General features: G+C 44.8%; 1 protein-coding gene across 8 annotated transcripts in view; it reads right to left on the reverse strand.

Moving 5' to 3' along the window:
* Positions 1-226: 226 nt before the first annotated feature.
* ccser2a (coiled-coil serine-rich protein 2a) overlaps positions 227-14,679 on the reverse strand; it is a 77,111-nt gene continuing 62,658 nt past the window's right edge. For 2 of the 8 annotated variants that reach the window (XM_045700876.1, XM_014154753.2), the window contains exons 8-11: positions 14,372-14,434; positions 14,198-14,290; positions 13,157-13,282; positions 227-3,606 (exon numbers count right to left, since the gene is read on the reverse strand). In XM_045700876.1, the coding sequence (XP_045556832.1) occupies positions 2,887-3,606; positions 13,157-13,282; positions 14,198-14,290; positions 14,372-14,434 (1,002 nt within the window). In that variant the 3' untranslated portion in view covers positions 227-2,886. Of the gene's footprint in view, positions 3,607-7,203; positions 7,244-8,073; positions 8,159-8,556; positions 11,534-13,156; positions 13,283-14,197; positions 14,291-14,371; positions 14,435-14,679 lie in introns of those variants that run through there. The other 6 variants (XM_045700877.1, XM_014154756.2, XM_045700878.1 and 3 more) reach the window with 6 other exon arrangements.

Below are 14,679 nucleotides of genomic sequence, written 5' to 3' on the forward strand. Positions count from 1 at the left end.
TCATTCATTCTCTCTTCCTCCTAGTATTACATTAATGAATGCCAGTTGACATCCATATATCTGGCATGTCAGGTCTGAATCAGTTGATGAAACAGACAACAATTGCCCATAATAACAGGGTTTGATGCTGCCTGCTTTAAAGCATGAAGAAGTGCAATCCTGCACAACAACAACTTGACATCTTTCACTGCTTGACCTGAGGTAAATGACTCCAAAACAGACTTGGCAAGTTTGATACAGTCTTTATTGCTGTCTCACACAACCTCCAGGAGAGAGAACGTGACGTACAGTACAAACAGAGAAAGGAAAACACAAAACAAATCCAGTCAAATCTTTAACAAATCTCCAGTTTAGTGTTCCTTCAGTCTCAACTGTCATTTAAAGTGCATCGCTGATTAGCTTTAAAAAAAAAAAAAAAATCCACTTGCATATAGGTAAACAACAGCTGTTAGGCATATAGCGTTGCTTCAATATCAGTATCTATATTGGTTAATATAGCTGTTGTTTCTTACAATATTGCACATTATGCAATGGGATCATGTATTACAGCAGGATGGGTGGATAGGTGATTTGACATGAAATACAGAAACAAGAAATGTTAAACATTGAAGATAGACAAATACCTCTCACAACGGTTGTAATTATGCTATAGTAACTAAGTAAGTAATCAACAAATGAGTTAACTGGTGTGTAAACTTCTAGTGGTTTATGTGTAAGTAGTGGAAAAACAGGAGGGAATTGTAGTCCTGTTGCATTAACAGTGTAGGTAGATTTACAATTATTAATTAACCCCCATGTTGTTAGAAATGTGATCAGAGTAAGCCCAAAGCCTTGACAGACAACCAAACAGCAGAGTGGACAACCATATCCTAAACTGAACCTGCACAATTGCATCAAATATGTAATCTTTAACAAGAGCTACAAAAAAGTAAAGTATAATATCCAAATGATGATAGGCAGGCAGCTATGTTCCATTAACTAACACAATGGACAAAAAAGGCTTGCTAGTTTTGCTACTAAAGAGAACGTGTTAGAAATGGCTAATTATTTCCGCTTGTTTTGTTGCAGTGTGGGCTCTTTGTTCTGGTTTAGCTAGCTCAGGGGTCTCCGGCATTTTCTAACATGAGATCTACTTCAAAAAATGCTGCGAGCTACTCATTTATTTGCTTGCTTTTTTCTGTTGTTTCACTCAGACAATTACAATTACTTATCGAAAAACAACAAAATTGGATGCTCAGAGTCCATGTCAATGCATAAATCACATGAAAATAAAAATGTAAAGGTCTTGAAAAAAAATCAAATAAAGTATATGTTTGAGTGTAATTCCCCTTTAATTCAAGTGCACACCTAGCAAGAGACGAATGTGTTTGGCTAGCGATTTATCTGTTTAGGCCTAGTGCACATCATGGCAGAGTACGGCCTTCGAGATCGACCTGTTGGACCCCCGAGATAGTTATACTCCTGCTTTAGAATTATTGATGAAAGCTATTGATTGGCTGATGGAGAGAACAGCATTACCCTTTCTCCCTGGCTTTATTTCTGTGGCCTGTGGGCACATACTGTACACCTGACACACACACACACATCCAATGAAAACACTGCCAGATTGGTGTATCTAGAGACTCACACACATCCTCTCTTCTCACTAAAAACCAAGGTCCTATTGATTTCTCTGTTTGGAATTACCAAGCAGTATTGACTGACAGGTCCGGATGGCATGGGACATCTCACCATGGCAAACACAAATATTCTCTCTCCCACAAAACAGACAGAGACACACACACACACACACACACACAGTCCTGTCATCACCTGGGCTCAGCTCAGTCCCCCAGGACCACACTGGCACCCATCTTGTCTTGCTGTAGGGGACAGATGGATCAATGTCCCTATGAGAACTTTCCAGAAGTGTGTGTGTCTCTCAGTCGGTCGGATTTATACTAAATGAAAAAACAAGACAGTTGACCATCTAGCTAACTATAATAAGTTACTTGAAACAACACTACTGTGTACAGTGATTTTAATTTATGGACAGTGCTAAAGTGGTGAGAGTATTTGGTGTGTGTGTGTTTTCATGTGCGCATGGTATTAATGGGTACTGTAAAACAGAGAGTGCCAGAGGCATTAACTTACAGCCATAGCCCACATTCATGGAAGCTGCCATAGTCTGTCAGAAACTGTTTAACACACTCTCCATGTCTGGATGCATCCAAACGTTAACCACTATTCTGAAGAGAAGATAAACACAACCCTCAAATCCTCAAACTGACCTTAGCCCTAAACTCAAAATACAATAAACACTGATGTTGATCTCAGAGGGAAGGGAGAGCATCCACACATCACCTTACATACTCATAGAGGTGGAATAGGACTACAACTGTGGTTTATTCAGGAGAATTGTGTTTATGTTTGAGCCTCTTTCTTTGAATGATTCTTCATTCAACCCATTTCCCTGTTTGAGCAGAAAGCTCCACTCCTTATTTCTCCCCCCCCCCCCCTCTGCTTTTTTTCTGTCATTCTATTTTTACCCTCTGGGAGAAATATAACATTGCTGAGGTCATGGAAGACCATGGTCAAACCATGTTCTGCTGTTCCAGAAGAAGGACCCATGTGAGTGTGAGTAGAGTTGACCGGAGCATTTTGTACAGTCTTGGCGTTCTTAAAGAAAACACACGTGTGAGATTACCAAATAAAAAATATTAATGTTTGTCATACACAGAAAAATAATGACTATGTGCAATGAAAGGCTGCTAAGTAAGTAACTTGACATTTTATGAAGGAGATTTGTCAGTTAGAAACAGTCCCTCCACGTATCTCAGTCATAACCATGAGGCTGTGGAAGAGGAGAGATGTTATACAGTATATATGTTTGATGATGTGAACTCTTCAATGGATCTTTGGCTTGGGGAGGCGTGACAGGATGGGGGGAACCAGGACTCTAGCTCTGAGCAGTCCCAGGTCTAGCATTTCCAGACTAGGAGGGCTGGTGCTCCCGAGGTCCCTCCTGACCCCCAGCGTGCAGGGCTGAGCAAGCACACCGCGGCCCAGGGAGGGGCCCACTGCCTGGGGACCAGAATTGAAGCAGGGTAGACCCCTGGAGGGAGGCGGCAGCTGCTTGGTCCTGTGGTTGGCCAGCAGTCCTACAGAGCCTGATCGGAGAAGAGAGCCATTAGCGTACCTCTGAGGCAGAGCTGGGACAGACACGCGCTTGTGGAGGCGAGGCCGCTGCAGGACGCGAGGGCAGCCAGGGCCCTCTGGAGAGGCTCGCTGCCCCTCGTCTGGCCTGGACAGCGCTCCTGTTGCTGGGCTGCTGGCTGCAGGGAGCCCCTGGGTAGGGCTGGGGTTGGTCCCAGGCCCTTCTCTGTCATTGATGTTGAGCTGGGTGCTGAGCAGCACGCTCAACTTGTCTGGATTGGGCACTGGGGGAGTGTCGACACCCCTGGCCGGGCTTCTAGCAGGGCGGTCAGAGTCTGTGCAAGGGGACCCATCTCCCCTGCTCCTCCTTCTCTGGGGGTCACTGTGGCCCTCGGTGAGGGCTGTTTTTACTAGTCTTTCCTGGGTGAGGTGCTCGTGGTGGCTGGGGCTGGAAGGCTGTAGTATTTGAAGCTATTGAAGAAAAACAAAAACATACACATTATTATCAATTTACCAGTAGTGAGTTATCCTTCTTAAAGGTCTATAATTGATGAAGATGTTAATTTACAATGTAAATGTTTTCCATCTACAATTCCAGATGAGGTTTCCCCATTCACTTTTTCAATTCTTTCTTGGAACAAAAACTTGCCCTTAGAAATGGGTGAACACTGTAGACTGTGGACAGCGAGCCAAGATTCTTTGCCCTGAGGACTTGTTTGTACTCTCTAACAATCAGTGAGAGTAGTAGTAGCAGTAGTCAAACAGTGGTCCTCCCACCCACCTTGCACAGGCCAGTGCATCAGACAAACAGCAGATCTAACACTGGGTAGAGTCAGGGAAGAGCACAGCTGGCTGCTAGCTGTGGGTCCTGAGTTCAGGGTGACCTATCAGTTAGTATGTGGTATGAGATTATTCTCCTGTCGGGAGAGAACCAGGCTGGAGCAAGGAAAGGCCATGGTTAGAGGGTTTTGAGGGCAACCATACTCCACTCGTCTTTACCCTGTGGTGATATCCAGGGAGAGGAGAATGAAGGCTTGAGTATGTGATGGTCGGGGTTGTGTCTCTCAGACAGCCTGAGGGTCATACATCAACCAGACGTCTGTAGACATAAAACAGACTGGTATACTAACTGGTCTGTGGGCTTATATACATCCTAGTCAAAGGTGGCTGGTGGGAGGAGCTACTGGCTCATTGTAATGACTGGAATGGAATACATGGAACGGAGCCAAATAATTGGTTTCCATATGTTTGATACCGTTCCATGTATTCCATTCCAGCCATTACAATGAGCCAGTCCTCCTATAGCTCCTTCCACCAGCCTCCTCTGATCCTAGTCCTTAACAAGTTCATGCTTTCTAGTCCTTTATTGTCTGTGAACCTGCAGTCAATAAAAAGGGACATATCTTGTGATGATCATCCTCCTAAATCCTACCAATCGTTAGGAGGCTGCCATCTTAATGATGAAGCATGAGTCAGTACATTAGTTGTGCTCCAGGGCCCTGTGACAGGGTCGGGCTGGGATGGCAGTCAATTCAGGAAGTGATTTGAATTTAAAATCAGAAAAAATAAATGTGCTTCTAGTTTTCAGTTTATTGAGAAGTCATTGAAAAGAAGTATCCTTTTCCGATTATTGAATTGTATTATTAGTTTACTTCCTGAATTGACTGCCTTCAAACTGAATTGAGCCCAACCCTGCTTTGTGTGAATCCCTCCTAAGCCAAAGGGAACATACTTATGATGGCCCTGGTCTGGCCAAGGCAGTCTGCCTCAAACATCCAAGAGGAGACCAGGGAGGCATCTGTTCCAGCAGTAACCTGACAGAGGCAATGGGATGATTAGGCCCACAGCTCCACCTGGTGGTCATCTCCCATACTACACCAATCAGATATGGTAAACATCATGATTGTCTATGGTGATTATGCTTTTTATTAGATTACCATGAGTACCCACTATATGCCTCCTGCCTGCAATTCATTTTTGATAACATTCTAGACATTGACAAGCACAACCACCAAAAAGAACGAATGTAACAAAATACATTACATCACCAAAAGTATGTGGACACCTGCTTGTCGAACATCTCATTCCAAAATCTTGAGCATTAATATGGAGTTGGTCCCCCCTTTACTGCTATAACAGCCTCCACTCTTCTGGGAAAGCTTTCCACTAGATGTTGGAGCATTGCTGTGGGGACTTGCTTCCATTCAGCCACAAGAACATTAGTGAGGTCGGGCACATATGTTGGGCGATTAGGCCTGTCTCGCAGTCAGCGTTCCAATTTATCCCAAAGGTGTTCCATGGGGTTGAGGTCAGGGCTCTGTGCAGGCCAGTCAAGTTCTTCCACACCGACCTTCGACAAACCAGTTCTGTATGGACCTCGCTTTGTGCATGGGGGCATTGTCATGCTGAAACAGGAAAGGGCCTTCCCCAAACTGTTGCCACAAAGTTGGAAGCACAGAATCATCTACAATGTCATTGTATGCTGTAGCGTTAAGATTTCCCTTCACTGGAACTAAGGGGCCAAGCCCGAACCATGAAAAACAGCCCCAGACCATTATTCCTCCTCCACCAAACTTTACAGTTGCCACTAGACATTGGGGAAGGTAGCGTTCTCCTGGCATCACCAAACCTAGATTCGTCCGTCAGACTGCCAGATGGTGAAGTGTGATTCATCACTCCAGAGAACACGTTTCCACTGCTCCAGAGTCCAATGGCTTTACACCACTCCAGCCAACGCTTGGCATTGCGCGTGGTGATCTTAGGCTGCTCGGCCATGGAAACCCATTTCATGAAGCTCCTGACGAAACAGTTCCTGTGCTGACGTTGCTTCCAGAGGCAGTTTGGAACCCGGTAGTGAGTGTTGCAACCGAGAACAGATGATTTTTACGTGCTACGCGATTCAGAACTCTAAAGGGCCCGTTCTGTGAGCTTGTGTGGCCTACCACTTCGCGGCTGATCCATGGTTGCTCTTAGACGTTTCCACTTCAACATAACAGCACTTACAGTTGACCGGGGCAGCTCTAGCAGGGCAAAAAATTTACGAACTGACTTGTTGGAAAGGTGGCATCCTATGACGGTGCCACGTTGAAAGTCACTGAGCTCTTCAGTACAGGCCATTCTACTGCCAATGTTTGTCTATGGAGATTGCATGTCGGTGTGCTCGAATTTTATACACCTGTCAGCAACAGGTTTGGCTGAAATAGCCAAATCCACTAATTTGAAGGGGTGTCCACATATTTTTGGTGATGTATTGTATGTATGAAAAAATAGCACACCATATTGAAATCTAAAGCAGAAATGTGTAATTAAAGGAGAAATGGAATGAACAGTTTTCTATCTCACAGGAGTGGCCAGTGTATAAATAAGAGGTTCTACATCTGTGATTTTGAGTGGACTGTCTATGAAGTACAATAGGACATCCCTTTATAACACCATTTACAAGGATCTGCCCAGGCTATCAAACCAATCTCAACAACCCCATCCCACTGTGTCAATAAAACTACAGTGATTTAAGCATAATGACTGCAGAAGGACCTAGATATTGTGTAATTGAAGAATTATTCTAATTTAGCTCCCTGGAAATCCCCCTATTATAACCCTCTGAATATTGCCAATGATGATCATTATCTATTTCAGCTCTAGTTTAGTGCACAATCATATATTGGTTGCTGCGAAATAGTGGCAATTTCAATTTTGTCTACATTACACTGCTCAGATTAGAGCCAATGATACAGGGGGAGAGAAGACTGATTGCTTTCATTTGTTGACTGCTGGCTTAGCTAAACTGTTTCTGATTACATAGTGGGATAGCGATGGCTGACAACAGCGATAATGGGGCTTCAAATACATGTGGCCTTGTTCAGGAGCCAATTTAAAAATACAGTAGATGTTTATTGATGCATGCATTATAATTTAACAGAGCAATGCAGGCCCAGCAGGAAGACAAGGTAGACTCCAAACTCAACCCAAGGCATGCAGATGCACATCAACACTGGCATGCTTTCATTGTGCCACGTCATGCTACGCCAGAGTGCAGGGCCCAGGGTGATGGTTAGACGGTTACTGTACCACGCTTTGTCAGTGATGTAATGCACAAGGTGCTCCATTCCTTGCCAAAGGCATTATGGGAGAGGCAGAGGGAGAGAAAGAACATTGACAAGGTATTCCCAGAGAGTGAGTGAGTGAGTGAGTGAGTGAGTGAGTGAGTGAGTGAGTGAGTGAGTGAGTGAGTGAGTGAGTGAGTGAGTGAGTGAGTGAGTGAGTGAGTTCAAATATGAAAACTTTTGCCGTAGCGTTGTTTTCTATCGGTTGTTGATTTGCACTGTTTGTTTACTGAAATCACCACAGCAACGCATTCCATCGTGCTCGTTTGCTTTTGCCGTCGCTGTCTTTCTTGCTTTCTTGTCCCGCTATGCCGACTGGTATAACGGTTTTTGCGTCCCTCGTTTAAACGCAGGATAACATCATGTGTGTGGACTCATAACTCTGTCAATGCACCCCTTTGATTGACAGCGGGATTGCCACATTATGTTTGTCAATCCTAATACAAGAGCAGCCAATAGACTGCCCCGGGTTGTGGAAATGCACCCTCCTTCGGAGTCTTGACTCTCTGTCACTGAACTCATCCAAGCATTAGCTAGTCTTGTTCCTTTACACTAGGGTGTCTGATAACAATCCAAGTCAATTTACTAAAACTACCCGCTGCGTTTGCTCACTCAACCTTGCTACCAACTGATTTCCCCAAACACACAGGTGACTGAACATCACTCACCCTCCTAACTGAATTCAAGTGTTAATGGGTAGATCATATTAAAGGAAGAAAGTAATGATAGAGAGAGACATGTCAAGGGGGGCAGAGACACCGGATAATTGAGGGGAGCAGAGAAGGAGACAGAAGGGTAAGTGAGAGGGTCAGGGGGGGTTGGGTTAGTGACTCACTCTGTCTGCGCTTGGGCATGCTGGTGCGGGGCGGCCCCTGGTACTGGCTCTGCCAGGGGGAGAGGAAGGGGGCGGGCGGCACACCCTGCACAGAGAAAAGACAAAGGAGGCGTGACATACACTGACACACACACACACACAGACTCACACACAGACTGACACAGACAGACAGACAGACAGACTGACAGACAGACAGACAGACAGACAGACAGACAGACAGACAGACAGACAGACAGACAGACAGACAGACAGACAGACAGACAGACAGACAGACAGACAGACAGACAGACAGACAGACAGACAGACAGACAGACAGACAGACACAAACACTGACTGACACACACATACAGACAATGACTGACACACACCGACTGAAACTGAAACACTGACTGACACACACACACACACACACACACACACACACACACACACACACACACACACACACACACACACACACACACACACACACACACACACACACACACACACACACACACACACACACTGACTGACACACACTGACAGACACACACACTGACTGAAACTGACACTGACAGACACACACTGTTTTCTCCACAAGACATCCAGCCATGTTATGAGCCATTGTGTGAGTAGGAAGCATGACGTCGACGAGCATGAAAAAACACACCCTGTTAACATGCTAACGTTAGTGGGATGACGTTTCGACTTTGTAAAGACCATCTACAAAAGTAAGAAAGGTAAAGCCAGCCAGCCTGTCACAGAACTAGTGCTTAATTTGACTTCTCATTTCCAGGTGAAGGGGTGCAGGGAGGAAGAAGGAAGGGTTATCAACCCAATCTCTCCATTTCACTCTGCAGCCAGGGACAGACATCAATGTCAGTCAGCAGACAGCAAGTAGCCGAAATCAATTGTACCCCACTGTTCCTCCCACCAACACCACATTGCTCTCTGTCTGTTATTTGTCTCATTCTCTTACATCCTCACTCTCTGTTTCCCTGCTCTAGGATGTCAATGCAAAAACATAACACTTTTGAAAGGCATACAAGTTAAAATGCATGTTGTACTTATGTGAACCTCTCTCCAATAGCTACTTCCTTTATTTTCAATCGCAGTCTCTCTCACTCGCTCTCTTTCCCACAGTCTATAACGTTTAGCACTGAATAATCAGACAGAATGTTTGTCTGTGTGTGAGGGCGAATGCCTGTCCTCAATAACCACCCCAATCCCACCTGAAGAGTCCCAAACTGGGCATAAACATAAAAGCATTCTGGGTAAAAGAGGAGTGGAGGGGCGGCCGCAGGCTCTACGTTAACCAGAGATGACAGTCAACAGGTTCTCCTGGGGCCGGCTCTTAAATTGCCCAAATCTCCTCAAGCCGAGAGGGACATATATGCATCTAGGGTGAAAGAGATTGGACTCCCTGGGGGGCCCCGCGCTATTTCAAAGACCCCTACGGTTAGGGAAGTGGATGAGAAATGAGGTTTCTGATCAACCTCCTCCCCGTCATTCTTGTACAACACAATTACAGCAGGACCCTTCTGCATGGCCACCTGCCACAGCTTCATTTGCAGAAAGGAAAGTTTGAAATGGGAAAGAGGGCCTGGGCTAGCCTAGAGCTGACAGTGACTGGCATTTTTATTGGGCTGTCTGCAGCTCAGGGAGAGCTTTCCCATCTTCATCTAACATTCTGCTGTGAAGACGTAGCTACTTCCCATGTCTGACAGTTCAGGGGGAACACTTTTACTTTACTGACTTTATTGTCCCAGTGAAATGTTGTTGCAGTATCATGTACACGCTTAAAGTGGTGTTTAAATACAAATTGACAATAAAAAATTCATAACAGTTACATACAGTGTATGTCGATGAAAAAAGACCAGCCTGCTGACCTTACTGGGTGGATAAGATCGAAACATTAACCAGAGCTGTTAACAAGGCACATTACACCTGACACAAATGATTGTCCAGTTGTGTTTTTCATGCCGGGGGTGTCCTATACCTGCACCCAGAGGGGAGTAGTTCAAAGTCCAGGTACAGGGGGTAGTTTGGGTCTAAAAGGATTTTGTGAGCCTTGCTGAGGGCCCTGACCTTAAAGATCTCATCCAGGCCTGTCTGTTTGACTCCAAATACCTTGCTTGCTGGGGTAATAATCCTTCTCAGCATATTTTCTGTCTGACAGTGGCATTGCCAAACCAACAAACAATACAACAAGTTTTTAAAAAGTGAATACTTGCTGTACAAGATGTACAGGAGTGGGGACAAAATACATCCCTGTGGGGAGCCTGTCTTGGTGGTGCGTTGGTCTGATACACGGGGACCCACCTTGACCTCTGGCTCAGGAAGTCCAACCCCCCACCCCATCTAAGGAGAAGTCCCTTACGAGTGAGTCTCTGTGCCAGAATGTACGGCTGGATTGTGTTAAAGGTAGAAGAAAAGTCAACAAACAGAACTCAGACATGGGATTTGTGGCCCTCTAGATGTCTATAGACCATGTCGAGGAGCGTAAGAACGGCATCATCAACTCCTCTGCTGGGCTGATGGACTAAAGGTCGAGGATATGGCTTTTCACAATTTCCGCAAATCATTTCATTACTAAGGATGTCAAGGCAAGGATGTCATTCAGCACAGAGGGATTAGATTCTTTAGGAATGGGTATAATTGTTGAGTTTTTCCACAACGTTGGCACGTGTTGCTGGACGAGGGAGGATTGGAAATTGTAAAAACACCAGATAATTGTTCAGCACAGTACTTTAACACTATTTTGTCTGGGCCTGGGCTTTCGTGTGTATTACATCCCCTGAACAATTTCAAATCATCAACCTATTTAACAATAATCCTCTCAAACATTTGTAATGACACTCATTAGTTGCACCTTGTCTGATTCAAATTGTGAGAAGAAAACATTCAGTTCATTAGCCATGTTCTGCCACACATGTCCACTGATTTTGTCTGGGCCTCAGGCACACAAGTAGATGGACCCGTTATTAGATGGTCTTTCATCATGATGTCATTAGCATGCTAACAGTGTCTTGGCCTAACATGTCAGTGTGAAGAATTAATAAGGTGTGCATACTGCTGTTGATTTGTTCATGGTGAAGCCAAGCACAAGCAGTTATACTAGTAAAGTGTTCACTTCCCTTTTCATCTTACAAACTGGTCTGAGGCCTTATTTGTGGAGCATGGTGTCATTGCTCATTACAAATGATCAAGGCATTAGCAGTTCTGCTAGCAGTGTCCTGAGGTACCTTGTATCATCCACTACATAAAGTATTTCGCTAGACTGAGGACAGCACCAAGAGAAGCGCTACAACCCAGGTCTGCACACAAATGTTTACTTCGGTAGTTCTGGCAATTAAATTTGCACCTGTCCGATAATATGAAGTTGATTTACAAAGCAGCAGCGTTCTGGTGGTAGCTTGGGGCAGGGTGGTGAGTATGGAATCTCTGGGGTCTCTCTCTCTCTCTACCTCTCTCCCTCCTGCTGACAGGATGACAAGAGCATTGTGTCTAATTACCACTTCGATAATGATAGAAAGGGAGGGAGGGGAAAGGAGAGAGAAGGAAAAAAAGAAAATAGAAAAGTTTGAGGAGGAGAGACAAGACGGTAATTAGCCTTTTGTCTTGGTGTGACGAAACAAGGTTTTGCATTCTATAATTCTTCCTGCCTGTTTGATTTTCCACGTTATTAATGAGGCCGTTCAGTATTCCCCTGTTGTCTAAGCCCTTTGTTCAGAGACCTCTTCTCCTGTCCTCTATCAATCCTGAACCTCCAGGCACGCATGCGCACTCTCTCGATCTCTCTCTATCGCTCTCAAATCACAGCATTGCATTAACAGTGTATCAATTAAGCCATAGGGAGTTATATCTGATAACATGAGTACCATTCATATCTTCTGAAGTTAAAGTGGACTACGTTAAATCTTCTGAAGTTAAAGTGGACTACGTTAAATCTATCAAAGTGTGGTCTGTAGAAGCCTCCCGTTCCATAAGAGATCAGACGTGAAAACCCTGACAACATCCTGATCATCAGACACCTCCCTCTGAGTAGTGTTATTGGGTAAACCTCAGAGACTAGCAGGCAAGCACCAGGATGTCACACAACAACAGTATCGGTAGTAATTAGGATCAGAGAAGATATTTGACCTCTGATTCATTATTTCATGAATAAGATGATGTCTAAGGGCGTTTCATAGTGACATCGTGTGAGATAAGTCATGCTTCAATGACTGTACCTGCTAGCAACATGTGTCCCACATCCGAAGATACATCCATAATCTGTAGACTGTTCTGATTGGAGAATCGCCATTTGTGTCGCCGAGCAGTGAACAAGAAACTATTAAACCCAGTTTTTAGATGCACACCCCTCCTCAAATCAAAATCTAATATGGATGCCAATGTTTTGTTCTGGTTTTGCACGCACACATTTCCTCTACCGCGAGACTGATTAGGTAGACAAACAGGTGTGAAACACAGACCAGTGTCCACGCAAAGTGAGGATACAACATGGAATGTGATGCCAATGGTGATTCTCCAATCAGAACAGTCTACAGATTATGGATGTATCTTCGGATGTGGGACACATGTTGCTAGCAGGTACAGTCATTGAAGCCTGACTTATCTCACACGATGGCACTATGAAACGCCCTTAGACCTTCAGAGGTCAAATATTGGGCCAATGTTCCACCTGCTCCAACTCCCTTTGAACGGTCTGTGGAGCGAGAGAGTGTGTGAGTGAATGAGTGAGTGAGAGACAACAAGAATAATTAAATAGGGAAAGAATAAGTGAGAATGACACATACAGAGGTAGAAAGATAAAAGAGGGAGTAACTACACCTGCCTTGTGTGTAGATGGCTGAGGGGTGACGGCTTGTCTCAAACACAGACAGTCTCACTATCCATTAAGTGGTTCCACCATTTAGGACAATGGTGATGGGGTGGGGGATCTGGAGGTGTAGTACCAGTGAGTAAGTTGAATGGGAGGATAGGGAGTGAGGAAGGGGACTATAGGTGATGGACTGACTTGATGACTGACTAGCAGTGGACAGATGAGACTGGATGTGGGCCTCCATTCTCCAGGTATATATTATACAGGTGTACTCACGGCATGGCTGTTTCCTTGTCCTCTCCAGGGGGTCTGTGTGGCCTTGTCTTGGTGCGTCTGTCTGTCCTCGAGCGACGGTGCCCTCTGGTGACAGTGACAGCTCCCAGGCTGGTCAGCATGGGCAGACTGGGGCAGGAGAGAGAGTTACCACTAAAGTATCAGGAAAATACAATAACAACTGATCTACTAAAGTGAGTTGCTATTCAGAAACTACTAGACCCTATTAACTCTAATACTATGGAGGTCATTCCCAGTGGGTTTTCAACTTTAGACTATAGCAGTGGATCAGTTGCTAATTCACAGTTTGCCGTTAAAGAATGTATTCATTCCAGGAGCACCAAGGTCAGATGAGGGGAGGTTCAAATTCAATCCAATTGGTAACTTCGTATAATCAATGAAGCTGAGCTACATTAAAATGCAACATACCCACGTCTGTCTCTCTCCTCACAGTTCAATAAAAACAACACCAACCACCCTTTGCTAATGAGTAAAACAGAACATCTGCATGAACTCCTAGCAGCTCAACCCACAGAGCATTCACCATTTCTTTCTCCCCATTTGGCTAATTATATCATTCTCTCCATTATTCTTTCTCTCATCTACTATTCAATCAGTAACTCCCTTACTATTTCTCTCCATAGTAATGAATTATTATTCTTATTATATCTCCCTCCCTCTCCCTCTCCCCCCTAATTGGGAGAACTAGAGCGGTTGGAACACTGATGTTGCTCTGACATTTGCTATTACTGTACCTTACGTTGCTCTGACATTTGCTATTGCTCTACATGGGGAATTTGAATAATGTCAGTGGACGGCCTGGTTGTTTACCTAACGAGCCCACTAGGCCCTGGACACTAATGAACGTCATAACACTGATGGATCCATGTGAAAGCAAACATAGCTGAGATTAGTATGTCGGTGTCTTGACTATGGGATTTGTAGAAACACACTCCCAGGTGTAATGTGCTGCATTATGATGGAGGAGAACGCACTGGCAGAGAGTGACTGCCGTTGTCTCACTGACCCCTCCTGGAGACTCACCACCTGCTGCTGTCGTGTGAGCTGCGTGATTGTCCTGTCCTTATCCCTCAGCTCCTCCCTGAGCTCCCGCACCTCCTTCATTAGCTCCTCCATCTGGAACACATACACAGTGGTTCATTCTGAACACGGCTAACGATGCTACTTGTCTTGGTTCCCGGATGTGGCTGACTGTACCTGTATGGTTGTGCTGTTATCCTCCTCATCCTCCTTCACAACCTCTGGGCCTCCATCCTCCATCTACAAACACAAAGTACACACACGACACATACCTTTCAGTATTCTGAAATATACTACATGGGGCAGACAGCATGACTAGCTGTATGGATATTGACAGTTGATTATAATGATACTACTAATTGCTACTAAGTTTGGCACCTCTTCTGTAATGTCTTCTGTAGCCAGGCCTTGCTCTAGCTAGCCTATAGCCAGCTGGGTACACTGATAAAGCCTGTTGCTTGTAGCTCAGAGAGATCAATTATGAT

Source organism: Salmo salar, chromosome ssa18 (assembly GCF_905237065.1).
Source record: "Salmo salar chromosome ssa18, Ssal_v3.1, whole genome shotgun sequence".
In the NCBI taxonomy this organism is placed as follows: domain Eukaryota; kingdom Metazoa; phylum Chordata; class Actinopteri; order Salmoniformes; family Salmonidae; genus Salmo; species Salmo salar.